The 24,599-nt window shown below is 47.8% G+C and overlaps 1 protein-coding gene across 1 annotated transcript; it reads left to right on the top strand.

The window, feature by feature from the left end:
• The first annotated feature begins 448 nt into the window (after positions 1-448).
• Positions 449-24,599, top strand: LOC101879116 (sodium- and chloride-dependent GABA transporter 1-like). The gene is made up of 14 exons (XM_005144378.3): positions 449-689; positions 5,444-5,575; positions 6,257-6,357; positions 9,459-9,568; positions 9,928-10,060; positions 11,261-11,395; positions 12,350-12,453; positions 12,754-12,878; positions 13,691-13,803; positions 18,840-18,971; positions 19,709-19,811; positions 20,228-20,328; positions 21,114-21,281; positions 23,800-24,599. The coding sequence occupies exons 1-14, from the start codon at positions 449-451 to the stop codon at positions 23,902-23,904; spliced, it is 1,803 nt and encodes a 600-aa protein (XP_005144435.1). The 3' UTR covers positions 23,905-24,599.

Here is a 24,599-nt window from a genome sequence, read left to right as displayed (position 1 = left end):
ACTGACTTCCCTGCATACACATGGGTCCTGGAGCTTTTCTTGCAGAGCAATGTTGGGATGAAGAGGAGGTAAGATGAGAGTTGAGGGGTTTTCTATGTGCTGGTAACAACCTGGTCTAAGCCTGTTGTTAGCAGCCTGTATGACCATGGCTCCTCAGAAGGGCAGCTGTGGAGAAAAGCAAAATTATCCTTCACTTTCTCCCTGCTGAAAGCAGACAGGCATGGATAGGCTGCACTGATGTGCACTGGTCTATCCAGTGAGTCCACCTCAGACCCAGCAAGGTCTTCACTTAAGCCTGCTACACTAACACAGGATACCTTCTTTTCTCATATTTTTCATCAGGAGCTTTGTCCAGCGCTTCCCATTCCATTCGTGCTTGGCCAGAGCGGAAGCTGCCCTTCCTGCTCATCCATCCCCATAACAAGAGTGGCCATACATCTGAGTCACGATGGGCAAGATGGACAACACCTCCGTGGAGCTCAGCTCTCCCTCCGAGGTGAAGCAGGCAGCCCTGGAGGAGTCAGAGCCCATCACCCCTGAGGCTGTGAGCACTAAGAAGAAGAAGAAGGAGATCCCAGACAGAGGTTCCTGGAAGGGAAGATTTGATTTCTTGCTGTCCTGTGTGGGCTATGCTATTGGGCTGGGCAACGTCTGGCGCTTCCCGTATCTCTGCGGCAAGAACGGAGGAGGTGAGAGAAGCGCACAGCACTGCACTCATCCCTGAGCAGTTTTGTCCCCTGAGCAGGCTTCCGTTTGGTGTAGGTCTGGGCAAGTGGCGGGTCACCTGGATGAGAGCTCTCCCCCACTATGTGAGTTATTAAGCTGTCAGCAGAACAGTTCCCATAGTCTGTGGGCTTACTAGCATGTGCAGGTTGGGAAGAAGCAGCTCAAAGAAATAAGAAGTTAGAGTTTTGTGAAGCTTCTGCAGTCCGAGTTTTCAGGGCTACAGTAACAAGTGTCTGGGACCTCATTTATTTACAAGGATAAACATAAATTCACACAGGCACCCAGCTGGATGCCGGAGCATTCCCAGGGAAATCAGGTTATATCTGTTCATAGTGGATTTCTCCTCCATCTAGAGTATTCTTAGAGGGCTAACAGTTTTGCATCTGAGGTTGGGTCACATCTCTGAGGAGTTTTGATTAGAAGCCATAGCAGGGCAGTGTAAATGTATAGACACGCATGCATACATATGTACACGTACACAGAACACGAGTGTCACCACCTATGAAAGGAAATAAGCTTTGACTTACTACTAGTGCTGTGAGAAGGGTCACAGTTATTGTCTCTATCTTAATCCTAATGTTTGGAAAACAGAGGCCACAGAAGAAGGCAGCAACTGGCAAAGGACTTGCAGTAGCTGTGATGCCGCTGGTAGCAGTGCCATCCTCTGCAACCAGCTAACAACAGCTTTTTCATTCTTTTTGTTATTGTGCCACTTCATCCTTCCCTTATCCGCTCTCAGCTGGGACTTTGCCAAGCCATTGCAAGGCTAAAGAAAGGCAGGCAGATGGGGAAACAGTGCTGGGCTAGAAGTCAAGAGACCTGAGAGATCAACTACACCCTAGCTACAGGCTTTCTGCATGTCTTGGATGAAGTCTGAAAATACATTCTTGTGCCTCATCTCCCCTTTGAGAGTATCTTCTCACACTGCTTCTCCATATCTTCTTTCTTTTCCTTTTGCCTTGAATTCCCTTTTCAAAACCCACTTTGTCTTTGGCTCTCATGACTTCTCCTCATATCACCAGCCCACTTCTGCTGTCTGTGCTGTAGGTAGTATAGGATGCCCTTCTCTTTCCAAGCTGGGAAAGAGAAGTGTGGTCTAGCTCCCTTCAGTGCTCTGTCCCTGTAGCTCCATGGCATTTAGGGGGATCTTGGCCCTTTCTTTGAAGCACATGGAGTTAGTCCCAGTAGGAGACTGGACAGTTATCCATTTTGACTAATTGAGTATTGTTTCATGCAGAGGCATGAGTGTGCAGCTGAGCAGGGTGAGGTTTATGGGAATCAGCCAGGCCTACCTAGGGGAGCCTGTGCCACCACTGCCAGAGCTATGGTGCAGTTCTGCCATTTTTATCTAGCCACACTCTGGCACCTGGCTGCAATAGCCCTCCTCATACAACATTAGCCCCATGGCTAAGTCCCAGGCACTGTTTCTTAGCTCAGCTTCTGCCCTGTGATTGCTGTGCCATCTCAAACGCACCCAATCTGTGCTGCCTGTGGCTCTGTCTCCTCACACACAGAGGTGGCGGTGACAAGATCTGTAATAAGATGAGGGGTGTTTTGAAGCTAAAACCAGTCCTACATATAAAGCCAGCTGAGATCCTAGGATGGACGGTGCCGTGGAGGTGTGGAGCACTATTATTAGTGTTAGCAATGGCACACAGGGTGAGCTGCAGGCATACAGAGGGATCAGCCAGCTGCAAGCAAAAACACAGGGCAGAAGAAACGTGGCAATTGGTGCCTGTGTCCTCTCAAAGCCTTCCCTGTCTGCTGGTTCGTGCTGTTCATGTCACCCGGTACGGCTCATTCCGCTCACCCCTAGCCGGTCTGGCTGCTCGCAGGCACGACTGCTCCCATAGCCGGTAATAATGAGCAGTGAGTGGAGGCTGCTGATGCCGGAGACAGGCGGGAGAGCTGACGCACGAAAGCGTCACGGGGAGCCGATGCAGAGCAGCGAGGAAGGGTCTCACGGCATCTGATTCGCGATCGGGTGGGCACCGTCTTGGCTCTGCCTCCGGAGCGGAGCAGACTGTGGGTGGGAGCCTAATTTTAGCGTGCTGCATGTGCGCTTCTCAGAGTGCGGTCGTGTGGGCTGCTTCCATTACGCACAGGCAAATTGAACTGAATGGAAATATTGCCGTCTCGCTTACCGCTGTCACATTGTATCGGCTCACGGGTGATCTGCTCGGCATTGTGATCGGGCACGTAATTAGGGGATATTCAGCCAGGGTATATACAGCAGCCCAGCGGCATGAGGCCCATCTGCTGTGGGAGCAGGCTTTACCCAAAGTGATGCCTGGGCTCCCTTCTGGCCCTGCACACTGCTCAGTGTGCCTAGCTATGACTAATACTCAGCTCTACACCGATTGTTAGTTTCATGCAGTCCTTCTGATGTCAACAGGATTCTACCGGTCTAAATTGACTCTAAATGCATCTCAGAAGGTACCAAAAATTGTCAGTGTCATCCTGAGCTTGAATAACTTGAGAAAAGAACGTTTCTTTAAATAAGCATCATGTATTTCTCATTTACACATTGAGACTCCAAGCAATGGCATGTAACAGCTTGTAATGCTCAACTTTTGATGTGTGGGCAGCATTTGCAAGTTTTGACGATTAATTGTTATTCCTTGCACTGCTGTGCATCAGGAGCTGGAGACTCCAGGCAGATTTGAGGCTGCACAGTGAGGGCCAGGTGCCGTGTCATCCTTTCCCTGATTCCAAGAGCTGGTGCCCTGAGCAGGCAGGACAAGCACCATCACCCATGGGCTTTGGAGACAAGTCTGGACTCTCCCAAGGTCACACAGTCATTTGTAGCAGGCCCAGGAACTGAACCAGACCTTTCTGCAGCCCACCCAGGGCTGGAGGTTGAAGACAATCCCTTTCTCTCTGTGCCAAGGATTTAGGTACAGGGATGCAAACTTTAGGTATACATTTCAGAACTAATTTCCCCTTTGGCTTTATGGCACCCAGGGATGTTATCTGTGCCTCCTCAGGGACCTGACCCTCCAGAGTGGCAGTGTCATTGCCAACAGCCTTCAGTTCAAGGCCACAGTCTGGTTTTAGATTTTCCCTTATTCCAGAGGATTTTTGTCAAGCCAGGATAAATGAACTGGGTCCAAAAATTTGTTTTTTTTCCTTTTCTCAACAGTCTAATAGAATCTTCCACCTACAAACCTTCCTGGCTTGCTGTATATGAGAAATACAGGATCATCAGGCCTGTGGCCAATTTTCATTAGCTGCTTGCACAGAAGTGAGCAAAGCATTGTGACTGCTGATAATCCTTATCTCCAGACTCTACAGTGAGGTAGAGCAGTAGCAAGGCAGCATCTGTGTCCTTGGAGCAGACCTGCAGGGCTCCTAGGAGGCTGGACCTTGCAGGCTGTGGCAGCTAGCAAGGGGAGGATGCTGAGCAGGCAGTGATGCCCAAAGCTGTTTGCTCCCCCACGCCAGGCTGCTGGTGAAGCCGAGAGCTTGTGCTTCCACGCCAGCTTGTGATTTGGGCTCACGGTCATCAAGCTGCTGGCCTGCAGCATGTTTTCTCCCTGTCACCGGCTGCTTCTCATTCATGCTGCCTCCCATGCATTCCCTTGCCGGGTGCTGGCACCTGCCTCTCCCAGCTGGGCTCAGCTCCCTGCTTGGCAGACATGCGTCCCCAGCTGGGAGTCCCCTGAGCCAGCATCCCTGGCTGTGCCTCGCTGCTTCCCAGCCCATGGAGAGCAGCTGCTGGAGCCTGGCTCTGCCAGCTGCAAGCTGGGCTGCAATGCTCCAGAGTGGCTGTGCTGGCTGGCTCTGTGCTTGCTTTACCACTAGTATCTGGAGAAGAAAACTCAGACTGACAGCTCAGACCCCTGAGTGCAGAAACCAGTGCTGGCCCAAACACGGCCAGCTGCTTCTGAACAGTGTCCCCTCTCTCTCCACAGCCAAGAGTTTGTCCTCCTCAGGAATGATGGCATGCGCCAGCACATGCATGAGGAAGCTGGGAAATGAGTTTTGTCCCAAGCCCTTGAAGTCAGGATGATGTGAACATGTACAGCCTTCAAATCTCATCGCGAGGCTCTCGTATTCTATTTGCTCTTCTAATAATGGAGTGCAAGTAATATCTCTAGTAAATGGCTGCATTAACTAATTTCTACTGATGAGATTATTTCCATGGGGCCCATAGAGAAAAACAGTGTTTTTGCCAGGAACTTAAAGGGTAAAACCTAGAACAAGGCGGGGGAGATGTATAGAGCAAATACAGTCTTAGCCACAGTTTATTAAGAGACTAAAATATCTGTAAACAAAAAGTAGTGGCCAATGCCAGATATTCCTGTGCCCTTTTAACAGAAGCTAAAGAACTGGGAGCTGCTGCAGGTAAGACAGAAGATACCAACAAGAAGAAGTTACAAGTGTCAGTATCCAAATGTTTGGGTTTATTGTCAGATTGGGCTTAGCACTGCCGAAGTATCTAACAACAAATTGAGACTGGAATCACATAGCTAGTGATGTTAGTATATGTACATATATGACTGATCACATCCATGGTGATAGGAACAGATCAGGGGAAGGCAGCAATGATCTCATGGGGAGACTCACTGAACATACCAACTCCAGTTGTAAGCTATCACCTCCAGGCAAGTCTGCTCCTCATCACCTGGGTGCTGCAGAGCAAGAAACTGCAGCTGGAGGCATACACTTCATGGCAAAAGGGGTAGCTGCCTTATAACACTGCTTCTTCTTTCAGGGGCCTTCCTCATCCCCTATTTCCTGACGCTGGTGTTTGCTGGGATTCCTCTCTTCCTGCTAGAAACTGCTTTGGGCCAGTATACCTCTGTCGGTGGACTTGGAGTCTGGAAGTTAGCGCCCATGTTTAAAGGTACTGTACTGTCAGTTTGTGAAGGTGATGGCATATAACTACAGACAAAAACTCTTTTGGGAAGCAAATCAGCAAATCCCTGGGGACTGGGATGGGGTGCAGGTGAGGGGAGGTTTTTCCCTCCATCTTCACTAAGCTAACCTTCACTTAGATGTCTGCAGTCACTGACATCACTGTGCTCTGTTCAAGCAATCTTTTGTGGTAAGAAGGCATTTCCCAAGCAGCAGGTTTGCAATGGAGGGGCTCTGGCTGTAGAAGACCTGATCCAACCCTCCCTATGGAGGCTTACTTTAACTGCATGGGAGAGCTGTACACAGGGAACATGAACCTCTTGCCATGTATAGAGTAACTACATTCTGGAAACTAGTGGTGATTTAGAAATGACTTTATTGTGGAAAAAATCAGTTCTGCGAGGGAAGTGGCCAGATCCCATTTTCATGGAGCTCTGTCCCCAAAGTACCTGTAGCATACTGTAAGATAGTACCCAGTGGAAATGGGTGGATGAGAGATTAAGGGAATGAGCCTCTCTTGCTGACCAGCTCACAGTGCAACTCTAACACATGCTGTGTTGATGAGCTGATTTGCTTTTTCAGGCATTGCCACAAAATTTGCTATGGTGCCCATGAGCTCAAATGGGTACCAGAGACCTTGTTTGATGCTGCTCTCTGCCTTTATTTGCAGGAGTGGGGCTGGCAGCTGTGGTTCTCTCCTTCTGGCTGAACATCTACTACATTGTCATCATTGCCTGGGCTCTCTACTATCTCTTCAACTCCTTCACTGCGGTGAGTCACAGTCATGTCTGCAGCATAGCATTGAGTGTGTTTTGGGTTCTTAGTCCCTGCTTTATGGGAAGTGAGTTGTTTGTGCCACAAAACATGTGCTACCTCCTTGTAGTTTGTGCAATGAGCCTTTCTCAGCACCCTGCTGTGCTCTTCCTGAAGAGCTTCATCAGCTCTGGGGTTCATCATCTCTGGAGGCTGTTGTGCTGATTGGCACTGGTGCTTGTCATCTGGAGATGATATTCTTCTGAAGGGGATGGCCTCATCCCCTCTCTGGGAACTGTTCCTACTCATGTCAGTCTTTAAAACTTACCCTGTGTCTCTGCTGTATTTCTAGAGCCGTGTGAATCTAAGAGCTGCACATTTCCACAACTGGTTTTGTCACATGTTCTCATTACCCAGGATTTAGCCATGACCTCAATTAGTCCTCACTCTTCTCTTGATAAATGAAATCCCAAGGATTTTTTTTTTTGCTAGGAAAATGATTCAGAAAGCATTTAAACATCTGCTTGTGACTGTCCCTTAGCATGGGCTTTGGCACTGAGGTTTATAATGGATTCCTCTATTGCAGGATCTTCTGCCATACAAGCTTAGAATCATACCCCACAATAACTTCTTGGTGGCTGAATTATTTATTTCAGCCTAGCAGCTGAGAAGAGCTCCCTTAACCTAACTCTCTGAGCAACCTGCAACCTTAAAGATATCAACCCTATGGTTCAAATGAGATCTTTTCTCATTTCATTTAGATACAAACCTGAAATGCTGTTCTGAATGCTGTACATCCAGTTCCAACCTTTGTTTGATTTCAAGTGCCTATCAAGACTTTTGATAAAATAGTCTGTTTGGTGTTCCCAGCTGTGCTTCTACCACCAATACCCACTGTAGGCTCCTGGGTCAAGAACAAAATTCTTGGTCATGGATTATTAGGTGCACCCTCAGGGAATTCCTAAATGGACAGAAGTCTACCCCAAAGGAACCCATCCTAAGTTACACCCTGGGAAGGATGTAACTTAGGATGAGGCTCTGGTACATTCAGGTGTCAGACCTGACTAGTGAGAGTGCTCATATCTGCACAGGCAGCTCCAGATGTGTGGCTCAAGACCTTTTAGAATCACAGAATAGAATCATAGAATATTTAGGGTTGGAAAGGACCTTAAGATCAAGTTCCAACCCCCCTGCCATGGGCAGGGACACCTCACACTAAACCATGTCACCCAAGGCTCTGTCCAACCTGGCCTTGAACACTGCCAGGGATGGAGCATTCACTACCTCCCTGGGCAACCCATTCCAGTGCCTCACCACCCTCACAGTAAAGAATTTCTTCCTTATATCCAATCTATACTTCCCCTGTTTAAGTTTTAACCCATTACCCCTTGTCCTATCACTACAGTCCCTAATGAATAGTCCCTGCCCAGCATCCCTGTAGGCCACCTTCAGATACTGGAAGGCTGCTATGAGGTCTCCACGCAGCCTTCTCTTCTCCAGGCTGAACAGCCCCAACTTTCTCAGCCTGTCTTCATACAGGAGGTGCTCCAGACCCTGATCATCCTCATGGTCCTCCTCTGCACTTGTTCCAACAGTTCCATGTCCTTTTATGTTGAGGACACCAGGACTGTACACAATTACTCCAAGTGAGGTCTGACAAGAGCAGAGTAGAGGGGCAGGATCACCTCCTTCAGCCTTTTCTTTTACCAGAGATAACTCCCGATTCCCAAACGGCACCAATAACAAAGTTGCACTGACACCTGTCCCCTGCCCCTTCTAAATTTGACTGGGAGTGTTTTGAAGCTGGTTAGGAGCCCAGCTTGCCTTCTACAGTTCCTGTCTTCTGAAATTCAGAGGAAATGGAGCAGCAACAAACCCTTCCCCTGCTTGCTCCTCCTTATAAGAGATGTGCAGACTTACAAGAGTCCGTGATGTGCAAACTGTTTGGTTGAAGGGCTACTGTCAATGTTGCTTGACTCATTGCATCTGCTTGAGTGCAAACAGCAAGTCCAAAACGAAATCACTGGGTGGGTGCAAACAACCTGGGTGGCCACTGGGAAGTCCCTGCCTGTATCTACCATAGCGCTTCTTCTGCCAAGCCAGCATGCACTTTTAGGAGGCATCATCTGCTAGAGTGAGCTGATTTAGATGGCAGGTGAAGGCAGCGCTTAAAGGCACTGATGCCACAAAGCACTTAAAACACAGATAGTATTTCTAAAGGGGTTTGAGTTCATGGATCAATAGGAATTCTTAAAGCTTTGTTGAGCTGGATCCTGAGGACTTTTCTGCAGAGGGAAATCATCCAGAATAGCCGTTCTGCATTTATCTACATGCACTACACTCAGGAAATCAGATTGCTGCTCTTGTTGGGTTGCCTTGGTCGTGGCACTACATGGCATGGGTGGGTTGCCCTGCGTGCTCACACAGGCCCTGATGCTGTGTTTTCATTGCTTGCAGTGCCAGAGCTGATTGTATTAAATCTGTAGCAGTGTGCTGCTGTCACACTGCTACCTACTGTGTAAACATCTCCCAGGAATCCCTTTGTACTGCTTATAATCAGAGCAGGGATTGCATGAAATAGCTACTATGCTTTAAATTTACTCCTGGGCTTATGTTACAGTAGTTTATTCATGTAGACAAACTGTTAGCTCCCATTCTCAATGCTACATTGCTTTTTAAGCATTGAAGCTTGGTATAAATGAGAGATAAGAAATAAATCAGTGTTTATTCTTTGTGAAGTAAATTCCAACCACTTGTTGAGTGAAGCTAGCCTAAAGCTGTAATGACTACAAACACAATATCCCCCAGCAGCTATTTTAATTAGTAGCTATTAATTACCAACAGTTAATTGGAAATGGCTTTCTGTCTGGGGAATGGCTAACATTTTATTAGAGCTATTGCATTCCCATAATTACATCGTGATACTCTTTCCTGGAAAATCCGTGTCACAATTTATCATTAGTTTGGCTACAAGACTCCTGCCCATCCAGAGGAGATGCCCATCCTCTTTGCAAGAATAAATGGGGTTTCAGTCTGAAAGAAGCCAAATCTTGCTTCTTGCTGCTGCCCTTGGGAGATGTCATGCTAATGATAACCCTGCTCTCCTTGTGCTGGTGCAGGACCTGCCGTGGCAGAGCTGCGGGAATGCCTGGAACACCGATCGCTGCTTCTCCAACTACTCCCTGGATGACACCACCAACCTCACCAGTGCTGTCACCGAGTTCTGGGAGTATGTCCTCAGCCTGCCTACACCAGGTTTCTCCCCATTGCCGTGGCCATCTCGCCTGCTTGCTGGGGCTGTGGCTGTGCCTGCTGGCACCTTTCCTTGGTCAGCCTTGGCAGGAGGGCATCAGAGCTGACCATTGCCAGGGTGGGCATGGGAGGCACTGTGCAGCCACAGGTCAGATGGATAAAGAGGGTAACAGCCTCTCCGCCTTTTTTCTACTTCCTTTACCCCACCACAATGTCTCTTTAGGGTTTTACAGTCTCTTGTACTTGTCTGCAACTGGCCCTTCACCCTCCAGCCACCTCCGGGATCTCTGTCCCCAGGGGTGGACTTCCCCTTAACCCAACTTCTCCCACCCCTAGGAGGAACATGCATCAGATGTCTGGAGGCTTGGGGGAGCCGGGCACCATCCGCTGGCCCCTGGCTGGCACACTGGCCCTGGCCTGGCTGATGGTCTACTTCTCCATCTGGAAGGGTGTGGAGTGGACAGGCAAGGTAAGGTGCAAGGATCAGGTGTTTCAGTGCTGCCTCTCAATGCTGTCCTCTCAATGCTGTACTATAGAAATGTCCTCTGGGCTCAGATTTGTCTAAGTGCCTATAACTAAGATTATGGTGTTTTGAGGCAGAATTGCAGTAGATGCTATTAAATACCTGACATTTACCTTTCATGGTGGTAAAAATTGCTACCTTGTTTATGGTAATTTTCACTCTCAGCATAGAAAATAGCTCTTCCCTGTAAAGTCACAGGTCTGAGCCCTCAGTCTCTTTGGGAAGAGACTTGGGAAGAGATTTTCAGAGATTACTTACACTTCCCACCTTGGGACAGCCCTTTGAAAGACCAAGGCCTTTTCTCAGTTTCCCCTTTTGAAAATCACTGTCTCTTAAAATGCTGCTGGTGGAAATAAAACTCATCACCTCCTTTGAAAATCTTCCTGCTGCCCTTTAGGTATTGATGGGAGACCTTCAGATCAGAAGCATGTTGTTATTCACTGTATAGCATTTCAGGCTAGTGCAGTAGAAGGGTAATTGCTTAGTTTAGTGAAACAGTGGTGCTGAGATGCTGAGATGTATTATTCAGAGCACAGTGTGGTGTAGCGGGACAATATTATGAAAGGAATAATCTAGAGGAAAGATCAGAAAGAAGCACTTCAGGCATAGGTCACCTGAGCTGTTAACTTCCCCGGTAGCTCTCAAATCGGTTTTAGCTACACAGCCACAGCAAAGCCCTGGCAGTTGCCAGTACAGGCCCCATGATGAGGGGTGGCATGTACCTACAAGTCCCTGAAACAGTGCTGAAAAGAAAGCAGTGAAGTCAAGACTCACATTGCTTGATGCATTGGACTAGAGAAACATGCTTTAGCTCTGCGGTAAGGATGTGATGACTTAAAGGGATCACTTCTGTGGACTAAATTTATCCCTGTGCAATTCCCTTGTCTTTGGGCAATTCATCCAGACTTTAACCTGCTACTTTTGCAATTAGCATGTCCTTGTATGTCATTGGCAGAGAGAAACTTCAAACAGCCAGAAACATCACTAGCACAGGAGCGCAAGACAGATAACACGTTGCCGAAAGTGGCTGTGTGTGGGCACCCTTTCCCCCTCACAGGGAACACACCGAATGCAATGCCACCATGGGCAGGAAAGCTACTGGGCAGTGGTGAGCTGATGGCTTCTCTCCTGTGGTGTCTCTTGCAGGTAGTGTATTTCTCAGCCACCTACCCCTACTTCATGCTTTTCATCCTCTTCTTCCGGGGAGTCACGCTGCCGGGAGCCAAGGAGGGGATCCTCTTCTACCTCACGCCCGACTTCAGAAAGCTCTCTGACTCTGAGGTTTGTATCCTCTTGCCTCCTGAGGCCTCTGCATTAGTCTTCCTTGGCATTTCAATATTAAGTATTAAAACCTCCCAGGGATAGCTCCCTGTTCAAGCAGTCATGACCTTCACAGACTGAGCGAAGCTGGAGGGCAGGCCCTTTGTGGATGGCAATCTGTGTAGCAGCTCTGTTGTACTCAAGCAGTGTTACCTGTAGGGCAAGGTGGGGGGTAGTTTTCTTTATTTCCCCAATAAAGAAAACTCCCCTCTGGGCTGGGAATGAATCATTTCAGTGACTGTCCCAGGGCTGGTGACTTGGGCTTGATCTGGTGGTCCCAGAGAAAGGATGATGTTGTGTCCTGGCATGGGGGCCTCAGAAGTGGCACAAGCACAGCAGTACACAGCAGTAGTTTTCTTGGAAGGGCTTATATGGTGAGCGGTGGCCAGTAATGTTGCCTTGGGCAGTGGAAGCACAGAGGGGACCCAGGAAGAGCATGATGGCTTGCAAAGGCAAAGCTTTTCAGGACACAGACTGCCTTTTGCATCAGCGATAATCTTGTGGCTCCAGAGTCACCAGTCATGTGAGTGGAGACAACTGGACACCCATCATTTCCAAAGGGTTCCAGTGATCTCTCTTGTAGCACACCCACTGTAAGTGTACTGCCAGTTCCATTGGCTCTAATCCTGTAAACAGGGCTCTTAAGACCAGAAGAGGAACAGTCTGCCCCTGTTCTTGTGCCTTCTAGGCTTTAAGAGCTTAGGGCACTGGGACCAGCTTTGCAAGCTGTCCTCTGCAGTTGTTTGGACAAGAGACTCCGTGTTAGAAAATCCTGGTTGGCATAACATAGCTACAGGGTTCAAGGTGGCTCCTGTGGCATCTCCCTCGGTAGCCCTGCACCAAGGTGCTGCAGAACATGTGCCTGCAGCATGAAGTCATTCCTGCTGCCCTCCTCTCTTGGCTCCTTCTCCACAGGTCTGGATGGATGCAGCCACACAGATCTTCTTCTCTTATGGCCTGGGGCTGGGGTCTTTGATTGCTCTGGGGAGCTACAACACCTTCCACAACAATGTCTACAGGTCTGTTGTTTCTTACCAGCCTCTTGCATGGCTCATGGGTGAGGCGGGGGGGCATGATGATTTTGGGATGCCTGATCTCCAACATCCCTTCGTTGGCAACATGCAGCTTAAGGGGTACACTGTGATCGCTACAATGGGGCTTCCCTGCCTGCAGGACATGTAACGTGTCACCCATGCTACCTCGCCAAGGCACAGGAGCTGCTCTTGGCAAGGCTTGGTCTTTTGTTTAACCCACCCTTCCTTCCTGGCATCTTGATAAGGACCTGCAGGTGGTTTCTTTCCATTCTTTCTCTCCTCCAGAGACTCCATCATTGTCTGCTGTATAAACTCCACCACAAGCGTGTTTGCTGGGTTTGTTATTTTCTCTATTGTTGGCTTCATGTCACACATCACCAAGAAGTCAATCTCAGAACTGGCCTCCTCTGGTAAGCAAAAACCCGGGTTCAGATGCAACACCAACCTCTGAGGGCAATTTGTTAGTGAGCATGGGATGCTACTAAGCTCCGGGACCCAAGTGTGCAACCCTATTAGCACCCCCTTCCTCCAAGAAAGTTCTCAGGTACTTGTGGCTGATGTTCGCCACACTCTGGCTGCAGGGGATATCCCCTGCTTTTGACAATCTCCTTTCAGTGTTGAAGTTTCATCTGCTTTTGCTGCAGTGAAATATTTAGGCCATTTGCTTTCTAAATCCTCCCTATGGAGAATAGCTACTGCCTATGTTTTCAGTAGATGTGATCAACATTTGGAGCTCCTTTTGCATGCAAAATTTTGAAACTGTAATCACAGAATAATTTCTTACCTGAGATGGGACACTGCCTTTTTGCAGAAAAACGTATTTTGAAATTGCTGCCTTACCTGAGAAAGCTTTTATCTCAAGAAACTGTGTTTTGTGATGGAAAAAAAAAACAAAACCATCAGGAAAGTTATAACCAGCTCTGAATATCAGTTCATTTTGTAGCATAGTGCTCCAGCTCAATTTAGTAGCAATGATCTGATGATTTGCTTGCTTACAGGAAGAGAAAAACCAAAGCATTTCTCTAGTGCCTCCCCGTTCTATCCCTGTGCACCCCACCGAGTTGATGTGTCACAGATGAAGGCTCATGTGTTTCTAGCTCCTATATTAAATACCTGCAATTCTTGACTGATCATACTCTCTCTGTTCAACTGCATCCCTTAGTTCAGACTTCCCGTCAAATGCTTTATAAACATAGGCTTATCCCTCTTTCGGTTACTGCAGGCCCTGGACTGGCTTTCCTCGCCTACCCGCAGGTTGTCACACAGCTGCCCCTGTCTCCTCTCTGGTCGATCCTCTTCTTCTCCATGCTGATGATGTTGGGTCTGGATAGTCAGGTGAGACTATGCAGGGACAAAGTGGAGTAACATGCAAAGATATCTTCACATATGCAGGTGGTGTCCCATCTGCATCCTGGGACAGTGCAGGGTCTTTTCTTACTCTTCATGGTGGGATGCAGCTGCATGAAACAAATCCTCCTGTGTGGTCATCACCTCTGCGCTTGTCCCTAATGTAGACATGTACTACAAGTGTGGTGGTATCTCACCACTACCTAATGCACCAGCCTTTTTCGTGCTGCCAATTAAAAATAAGAGTAATGACCAGCTTTGAGCAGCCCAGCAGAACCAGCTTTATAAGACAGTCACCACTTCCTTAGGAGGGGAGAATCTTTGGAAAGCTTATCTCCATTCAGAGTGATTTTTGACCCCAGTGAAGTGCCAGCACTGCTGTATGGGCACAGCATGTCCCTGTCTTGCTGGATGACTCTGGCAGCTGAGTTGAAGGGCTCTAAGTGGGGCTAGCGGGAAACTATCCCTGCCAAAATATTTTGGAGCAAAGAAAAAAAGAAAAAGATTTATCTCAAGTGCTAACTGCTTTGTTCTTGTAGGGCACAAGTTCCTCCATCCCCTAATGGGGGATGAGGCAAGAAAATGTCATTGTTTTGGCTTACTTCCATAGATTAGGGTAGAAAGTCTCCATCTTCTTTCTCCCAGGAGCTGGAAGAAGCATCTCCGCACAAGGTACTAGCCTCCAACCAGACCCAGTGCTCTGGCACAGTGTTGACAGGTTGTGCTGAGAAGGGCAGTGATGCGACGTTTGAATCAGGGTTCTCCCATGGTGTGAGGATGGTGGTTTGATGCAGTGTTTTGGCATTATTTACAATAAAAATGTCCCTGAGCAGAGCTGAAGCACCCAGGGCTGATTTGTAGGTGAGCATGGGTAGGTCCTGGCAGAAGGAAGGAGCCATGCTTTGGGAAAGGCTGGCTACCCTGGCTGCTTTGCCATCAGATAGGCCTTACAAGATATTTGAGGGTGAAGCAGCTGGATGTAACAAAAGGTCTCCTTCCCCACTCATGCCCCTCACAAAGTAAAAGAAATCATGGTCTCTGTATTTTTACAAGCAGTGATAAAGTTTTTTTTCTGCTAATTCAGCACAGAAGTGGCTACCCAGTGAAGCAGTGAATTGCAGCACAGCTCCCTTCTGAGTGCATCAAAACCAAAGGGTCCTGCAAAAGCCTATGCTTGGTCTGTCACATCCTCCCCTGTGCTGGCATGCTATTCCTTTCATTGCAAACCACTGGTACAAAATGAATGCTTTCTTAGATTACAGGTAGTGCTCATAAAGCCAAGACTACTTTCTAGCTAGGCTCAGACTTATTCCTGAAATGTCACATTTGCTTTCCAGGAAAATCTAATCAACTAGATCTGGATTTCAGTTATGGCACACTCCTATCAACACATCATAAAGCTCATGTCTGCCTTACCACAGACATTATATTGCAAATAATTTCAAATATAAGTAAATGATCCAAAAGAAGCTACATTTACAGAAAAAAATATAGTACTCTCAGTGGATTATTCACTCAGTGCTGGTAAATAGTCTGAGACATGACAATAAGCCCTCTAATCACTGTGTGGAATTTGTTTGCTGCATTTGCTTCTGAAATACCACTTGAAATTCTCTAAGTCCCTTCTGACCACCAGTCTCGGAGGGCAGGCTGTCCATGGGGGATATCACTGCCTGGAGAAAGAGGAGGGACAGGGAGGGAACAAAGCATCCAAAGGAAAGCAAGCTTTTAGAAAAGCACAGATAAATACATCTGAAGAAGCTTTCTGTCTGCATGCTGGAGCTCTGATTCAATACAACGCATCATTAGCAGCATGGCAGCTTATGTGTATAAAACAAATAGCACAGGCTGCAACAACAGCTACAATTGCACATGAGTTTTGAGGCATCTAGTTCAAAACCAAAAGAGATGTTTTTGCTATGTGCTGATTAGATATCATTTGCAGATGAGGAGCAGCCATTTTTCATTTGAGTCAGCAGCCCAGCCCATGAGGCACAGCAGGGCCATAGGGCATTTCTTGCACCCTGCATCCTCAAGGCCGATGGGCAGGGCTGCCCCTTGTCACTATCTCTACAGCAGAGATGCTTGGAAGACAGAATAACAAAGGAAGGTATAGTTGAGATCTACATTTGCTGTGCAGGGACAAGGCCCAGCCCCTTAACTATGGTGGGAGTAAGTTCACGTATGTCCATTGGTTTTGATAGCAAGCTTTCTGCAGATGTAGCACAACTACCTCTGCCTCATCTCATCTGCAGTTGCTAGAATGGGATGAATGACCTATATTGTTATACATGCACCTCCCTCCTGTGCCCACACTTGCCGCTCATGTGCCTTAATGTTCACTCTGCCTCTGATCCACCCAGGCTTTAGCTCTCTTGCTTCTAGCCCCTCTTGCATAACATGCTAATGCTTTCTTTTAACCTACCAGTTTCCAGGTCAGGCGTTTTGTCCCCAGGGGAGCTAGCAAGCCTTGTGACTGCAAGCCTGCGTCTGTCCCATGTGAGGCCATCTCTCACAGGTTATTCATGAGGACTTCCAGCTCCCAGCAGCAAGACCCACTCTCATGGCTCTCTGCTGCACATTCTCTAGTTGTGGTTGAACTCACTATGGGTCCAGTCACGGTGCTATGAGTGACCCCCAATACTGGAAGAGGTTGGGAGAGAGACTTCCCTTTCAGACCAAGATGGCATTTATATTGATTCCCAAACCCACATTATCAGACACAGCAGCTTGTGTAATGACTAATCCCTAGAGGGGGAAAAGAGCAAAAGAGGCTCTGAATGGGAATATTTAGTAGAGAAATGGTATCATGGGGAGAGGCATGAGGAAGAACAGAATATGTGCTAAATATACTAGCCACATGTGCTAAATACGTGGCTGGAGATGCTGAGAAATACCAAACTTTCTGGAAAGTAGATTGAAGATGCCTACTTAATCTCATGTGAGCATCTAAGGATGGTTATGCAGGCTGGGAAATATGGACCCCAAGGTCCCCAAGCCACAGTCCCAGGGTTGGATATGTGACCCTCCTCCAGGCTGCATCACCTCTGAAGCTTGAGGCTAGCATGGGGCAATTTTCGGTAAATTGTACAAAAGCCATTGCATGCTTTATGGCTAGAAGCAGTAGTGTACCACCATTTGATTCCCCACCTCATCCATTAAATAGCACCATAATTTTGGCAGGAGGAAAAGAATTTTCAGATCACTTTGTAACCCTTTTGCTCATCACCCATCTCCCTCGCCCCTTCTGTGCTTTCCCTGATGTTGATCCCTCTTCTGCACCAAAGGGCTGTCAGTTTTAATTCCTCCCATATTTGCGTTGTGAGGAATATCAGAGAGCATCTTTTTCTTTTCTTCTCTGCTGAACACCACTCACACCCACCCTCTGTCCCTGACAACCCCTGGCCACACTATGAACCCTTTTTGTCTCTCTGCCTTGCCTGGTGCCCCATGGCTCCAGCAATGCCTGGCCACGCATCCATGTGGAAGGAATAGCTTTCAACAGTATCTTTCTTTGTCATTCTGTCTCTTCACACTGTGGTGGCAGCTCAGTCCCAAGTCCTCCAGACAGTGAGCCAGGTAGGATGGGGTGAGGAGCTTGCTGTCAATGACTTTAAAGGCAGCTTAACCCGTGCCCAAATGGCAAATGATGCTTTAATAGCGCTTGTGTCCATGACATAAAAGGTTTAGCTCATTAAAAACTTGAGCTGAAGCTGTTGAACTTTGATTCTCTGGGGATATAAAGCCATGGGCAGAAACATCTCCCGTTGCTTTGCCCTGTCCCACGTGGAAGCCAGCCCCAGCAGCCAGCATGCTCCTCCACCATCTATGACCAGCTATAGGCATGGCTCAAACTCCCTGCTTTCCTCCCTTACATCTTTGCAGCCCTCTGCTCCTCTTTCAGTCTGTGTACCTCTACCTCCACCTCCACTCTAGGCTTTTTTCTTCTAGTCTCCCTACTTAAAGCTGAATTTAAAATGCCAGCACTTTTTAGAGTGCTGTCACTGGGACAGGGATGTCTCTGACATCAAAGAGCAATTACACCTCTTTCGTTTTCATTGCACTGGCTTGTACCTTAACTGAGGGTGACCAGGGAAGCCAGGAGCCTGCTGCCCTCATAAACCTCGCAAGATTTCTGCTAGAGGCAGGATGCACTCTCTGAGAGCTGTACATAGCCAGTGTTTTCTGGGAGTGAGATATAAAAGTGAACTTCACAATTCATCAAGAAGTAGGAGGGAAGGATGAACTTCACATATATACATGCCATAGGGCAGAGCTAGTAAGAAAGCTGATTTGAAGGTTATGCTCATGGGGATGTCTTTATGTGTTACGGTGCAAACAGTGTTAATATACTGTGCCTGGTATAGCACTGCATAAGCCATGCAGGTGTTTTTGGCTCTAGAAAGACCATGTGCTGTGAGGATGTGCTTTCAATGTGCTACATGCGTTTAATGTAGTGTGCTTGAAAAAGTGATATGAAGGGCTGTGTATTTTTAAGGACTATTATGATGCACATGCATGTGGGACTGGGCCGTGGGTAGTACAGTTCCTTAATGAGTGTTTTAGATCACTGAATAGCACAAGCACTGTTGCAATAGGCTGAGAACAGTACACATGAAAAAGGAAGAGCAAGCAAGGTCCTGCATGTGTCCCAGCATCAGACATACAGCTGTAACAGAACCTGGCAGCATGGGGGAGCAAGGCAATGGCAGGGAGGCCCTAGGGGGTTCAGGAAAAGAAAGGAGAGGCTTTCCATGGGAGCAAAAAGGCAGAGATTTATCTCAGCTAATTATAGGTATTTAACCACAGTGCTTTTATCTCCCTCTGTATTCAGTGGAGGGAGAGAGGCATTTTCAGAAGATGGTTCAGACCAACTTTGTGTGGAGATGCATCCTTCTTCTAGTGTTTGTAGGGAGCTCTCCAAGCAATGCTGGTTCTCAATGCTGGAGTTAAATGTAGGTGAGGGTGATGTCCAGCTAAGATACTTATATATTTATGTCCTTGATGTATACCTTTTCCCACAGTTCTGCACTGTGGAAGGGTTCATTACAGCCCTGATGGATGAGTATCCTCATCTCCTGAGAGCCAAGAAGAAGGTCTTCATTGCAGTAGTCTGTTTCATCTCTTATCTCATTGGATTCTCCAACATCACCCAGGTACAGCTGGCCATGCTCATACTTCCACTCTTGACACATTTCTAGTCACTTTGGCATTGCACAGCAACACCAAAAGCTTTGGGAGAAATGACAGCATCCTAGGAGCCATCCTAATGCTGTAGAAATGGGCTTGCTCATCATTAATACATCTCAAGTGTCTTAGGATGGTTCTGTAACTTTTGCCACCATCATGTCAGTCTGGCTTGGGTTTTTTATCTATTGACAATAGTGACTTAAAGCAGAAGAGCCCAAGCTGAAGGAGCTCCTAGTGCAGAGGGGTAAGATAACATAAAGAAGACAAGTCTGTTGAGGCACTGAACCTCTGGGGCTGAAGCTAAAATTCATGTGTGGAGGTTAGGGCTGAGTGCTCTGAAGACCCTTTGTGAAGCAGTGTAGGTTCATGATGAGGGAGGCTTTAGTAAAACTCCTGGGAGGGCAGAGCACATTAAATTAAGTTAATCCATCTAAACCAGAGAAAAGTAAGACATCCTAGTGAACCTCTGCTTTTCTCTTAACTTTTGGCCATGTCCGAAAAAGCCAGCTAATTGTCTGCAAGAGCACATCAGTTTTGCTGCTGGGAACCAGGCTGCACTGGAAACATTGCAATGCTGCCTCTACTGTCCAAGGAAATTAGCATTAAAGCCAGCAGATGCAGATAGTAGCAATCCAAGCAGTCAACTGATATTGTCATCCATAATCTATAACTAAACTCAGCAACCCTGGTTTTGTTTTCTCAGGGTGGCATTTATGTCTTCAAGCTGTTTGATTACTACTCTGCCAGTGGCATGTGTCTTCTCTTTCTTGTCTTCTTTGAGACCATCTCAATTTCTTGGTGTTATGGTAAGCACAAAAGACACTGTTCCTTTGTTTTCTCCATGGATATGGTGAGTTATTTCAGAAGCCTCCCAAAGCCAAGCCCAATGAAAACTTTGCAACTGAAAATAGCTTATGTTGATAATTTGAGCAAACCAGGAGCAGAAGGCTGTCATCTCAATTCACAACCACAAAGACCTCTGCACAAACTGGCAGGTGCCTAGGATCCTGCCCTCTGGTCCTTCAAGAGGATATCAGGAACATGGAAGCTGCTAGCACGAATTTGCTTTGATGTCTCTGTACCCCATCCCCTTCAGATAATGCTTCTCATGCCACAGCACTGCCACCCTCTTGCTGTGGCTGGCCTGCGCTGTGTTATGAGAAGAGGTGACGATCATGGTGCTGAGAGGGGATGTTTTTTCAACACTCATTTCTTCCTGTAGGTGTGAACAGGTTTTACAGGAACATTGAAGAAATGATTGGCTACAAACCTTGCATATGGTGGAAAATCTGCTGGGCCTTCTTCACTCCTCTTGTCTGCCTGGTAAGACCTGGGACAGCCTGTCTGCAGGAGTGGGTCCAGAAGGGCCTCTTAGCTTGGATGGAGTGTAGGGGAAACACTGTTCTCAACCCAGTATAGTTGTGGTGCAAAGTGGTCCTAGGCAGACTTGAGATGGGTGAAGTAATACCCATCTCCAATAAAAGGAGCCTCTTTCACTCTGCCTGCTGGAGATCACCCATATGAAAAGCTCCAGGTGATTTCTTTAATCTAAATGAGGCCATCAGTTCTTCATTTTTCTTTCTGAGATGCCAAAAGATAAGCAAATATTTTGCTGTTTTAAAAAGCTATTATTGATTCTCAGCTACCCTGGCTCCTGCCTCCGCCACTGATGGACTTGTCAGAGTAAAAGTTAGCAGCAAATGCAGTATAACTGACTGCAGAGCAATTCTGCCTTTGCTGGTTCCTGCGTTTTCAACACAAGTAGTCCAGGGAATGGTGTGAGAAGGACAGTTATAGGAAGATGTACATTCCTGAGACCAGCTGTGAGGATCCTGTCAATGTGCTTAGGAGCTGGTGTGGAGCACAACTTGTTCAAGTGTTTTAGTGAGGAAGGAAATCAGGGGTATTCCAGTTCCAGCCTTTTACACAGGACAATAAGAAATTGTATGAAAATACCAGTTGGTGGGCTGAGGCCATCTAGACTAGTTTGAGGAGCTGTTGGGTTGCTATGAGACTGTTGGGAGCTAAAAGGATAGTGAAGGAAAGAATGGATGGATGGACCCCAATTTTGCACACCTTCACCTGCAACAGTGGTGCTCTTTTCCCAGGGCGTGTTTTTCTTCAGTGTGGTGGAAATGACCCCTCTGACACTGGGAAAATATGTCTATCCTCTGTGGGGACAAGGCATTGGTTGGCTTATGGCTCTGTCCTCCATGATACTGATTCCAGGATACATGCTGTACAGTTTCTTCACCTCAACAGGGACCCTCCGGCAGGTATGAGCAGCTTCACCACTCCTATTCTTTGCTTACAGTAATCCCCCCACTGAACTAAGCTTAAAGAGAACCAAGCAGACTCTGCTCTGACAAAGCTGTCAGAGTGCTTCAGGTTGATGCTGCAGGAGCTCTGCATACCCTCTCCTCCAGGACTCACATCAGCCCCAATGACTTCCACCAACATGGGCTGGCTGAAGTGGACTTGCTAGCACTATGGAGCACTAACTGATACCTAAATGGCTGGGAGCACTGCTGAGCAGCATGTCATTACTACGTCTGGCCAAGTGTGTAGACCTTCCGCTAGTCTATTCTTAGGTCCATTGTGCCTCATTGAGCTTTGTTTTGCCACCATCACAAAAAGGAAGCCCTCCTCTGCTGAATATCTCTGACGCAGGGGACTGGAGCCCTGAAAGGGACTGGGAAAATGTTTGAGGTTTCTTAACCCGGGGGAATCCCATTTCCTGGCAATCCCTGGCTATGAGCATGGTTACTTGGCACTTCCCATCGGAGTGATCAGCATCCCCAGAACATGAGGCTTGAAGTATCTCAGGGCTAGGACCTGCTAGGGACAGAGACATGCACGGTGGTAGTTTGCCATGTGCTTTGCTAGGGGCACTCAGTGAATGGTGGTTAACAAGCAAGGAAGACTTTCATGCAGGGCCCACAATACCCGCAACTCCGATCTTGTTTAAAACATTTTCTTAGGTAATTTGAGCAGGGTTTTGTGTAGCAGTGAATCACGAGTCAGACTTAGTAATTACTGGTGAGATCTTATTTACAGTGTTGACATTCAGTCTTGAGAGCACTGTGCACAAAGTCCCTGGCTTGCTGCTGTCTGCTGCAAGCTGTAGGAATAAAAAGTCACTACAGGGGTGCTGATTTATGTCTTCCCCAGCCCAGCTGCAACAGCCAGCAGATGCCATTTAAATCCCATGGGTTTGCTTAATGGATGCTGTATTTTGAATAATGCGTAAGTTTTAGCTGGATTTGCTGAGCTGAGGTCACTGTCAGGCTGCCTACCTCTGAGGTCAAGTTGCAGGTAGATTCAATTTTCCCTCCTCCAGCTCTCCATTTGGATGGGCTCTGATGTAGGAGTTAGTGTCTCTGATATGCTTCCAGTTTCTGGTCTCTCAACTGATGCTGAGTTTAGATTCTTGCCATTGATGTTGAGATCTGCGCTGGTGTTCCTGCACACTCAAGCCAAGGTGTTATGTCAAGTCACTTTGGTGATTTTGGGTTGAAGGCCAGCAGCAATTCCAATAGTAGGTTTTGCTCATGGCAGAGGGGGTTGGAACTAGATGATATTGAGGTCCTTTCCAACCCAAACTCTTCTATGAGTCTATGATTCTATGATTCACACAAACCATCTGTACCAGGCAGCAGCATGAGTGACTGGTGTGCACCCTGTCTATAACAGCACCCCATGCATCAGGAGACCCAGACCTCCTTCCCACCCTTCATAGACCCAGGAGTGAGCAGCAGATGGCAGCAGTAAGAAAGTAGGAGCCTCTGTGTGTGTGTGCGTGTGCTGGTGTCAAAGAGAGAGAGAATTTTTGGCCTGTTATAAGCACAGGTCCTGGATTAGTTTGTGATAGAGCTAGACCTGGAGGGAAATTAGATGCCAATGCTGAATAAAGCGGTTTTGACAGACAGGAAAGATTACAAGTAATTTTGATCCTGCTGAGCATGAATGTGTGCCTGTGGAGGAGGGGAAGACCATGAATGGCAGAAGAAGCTCAGTGAACATTTCAGGGACTTCACCCAGCAACAGCTGCTTCAGTGGTATTGAACAGCAGAAGGTTGTTTCCCTTTGCTGGAAGGAGCTTCTTCCGGACTTGGTGATGTCTATTCAGGTCAGGCTCAATCCTCCTCTGCCTTCTCTTCTGCAGTTTACAGCATCAGTCTCTCCCTGACAGGGAAAAGTGATTCATCCTTCTTCATCACTCCTGATGCTCAGTCCGCACCTCCAGTAATGACTTGCCCTTCCAAGTTTTCCTGCATTCTTGCTTCAGTTTACTTGGGTCTGCAATTTTCATTCTATCAGCTCAGGGTGCAAAGGTTTGTGCAGGAGGACTGGTCTGATCTGCATTGGTGGCACCTCATTAGCCTGCTATGGCTACTTAGTTCTGCTTTATAATCAACACTAGCTGAAAAATTACAGAAACTGGGAAAGTTTGGGAGCCTGTGACATTACAGCTTTATCTTGCTCCTTCTTGCAGCTGGTAGTGCCTGGTAACAGATTGCCTGTGTTATAAGTAATGCTGTAATTCAGATAGAGTAGCTCCTGTGCTGTGTGCAACACCAAGGCAAAGGTGACTCGCAGAGGCTTTCAGAGGGTTGCTGAATGGTGCTGGAGGAGTAACTCCTGCCACATGCACCGTCCCCTCGCCCTGTAGGTAGGGCCACCTTTGAGACCTGGGGTGAGGGATCCCAACGCTCAGCCACTGCCATGCCCTGTCTGTCCCACCACTGCTCCAGTCTCCTTGTCTGACACACTCTCTCCTTCATTCCCGGGCAGCGCTTGCAGCAGATGACACAGCCCAGGCCAGAGGTGCACGCTCAGAACAACGGCCTCCAGCCAAAGACGTCTTTGAATGGGAGGATCTCGGATGCTGCTGTTTAGGAGAGCTCGGACCTCCTCACCCTGCCCTGTAGCTGCTCACGCCACACTGACCCTCCAGCTCCTCCGGCACAGCTCGCTGTCCCTGGCTCTGCAGTGGCTTTCACTTCTCCAAGAGAGGACCTGGCACAGGAACTCTTCATTCCCAGCCCGGCTTACTAAGGCCCTGCAGGACTGCCACCAGTGACCACCTCCTGCAACATGTCGGTCCAGGCTCGCACAGAGAACTGGCTGGTGCCCAGATCTTCCTCCTCCTCACAAGGAGAGCTTAGACTGATTGCTGACCACTTGTAAACCTTTCCTTTGCCTTACCTTATGAACCTCCACAGGGCATCCCATAGCACACAGCTGTGCTGTCACTCCCAGAGAGCCAGGTGACACCAGATTCAAATCCCAGATGGTTAGTGATTGATCTAGCATAAACCAGCACTACCCAATGCATAACTGGAGGGGATGTGGTCCAATGAGGGATTCCAGTGAGGAGTCCAGCATGTTGGTAGCTGTAGAACTTCACCCCAAAAGTGGAGAAGGGCATCAGGACAGTGTGTGCTGCTCACGGGTGGTGTGTTTCACCCCTGTGCAGTCTCCAGCCATTTCCACTGCATCCATTGGGGCTGGTACTGTGAGCCAGAGCATAGCTGTTTAGGCAGCCTTTTCCTTCTGGAGCATCCTGCCCCTTCAGTTGTGTGCAGCAGCCA

Source organism: Melopsittacus undulatus, chromosome 5 (assembly GCF_012275295.1).
Source record: "Melopsittacus undulatus isolate bMelUnd1 chromosome 5, bMelUnd1.mat.Z, whole genome shotgun sequence".
In the NCBI taxonomy this organism is placed as follows: Eukaryota; Metazoa; Chordata; class Aves; order Psittaciformes; family Psittaculidae; genus Melopsittacus; species Melopsittacus undulatus.
The sequence above is the reverse complement of the archived record's forward strand: the minus strand, read 5'-3'. Positions and strand labels throughout refer to the sequence as shown.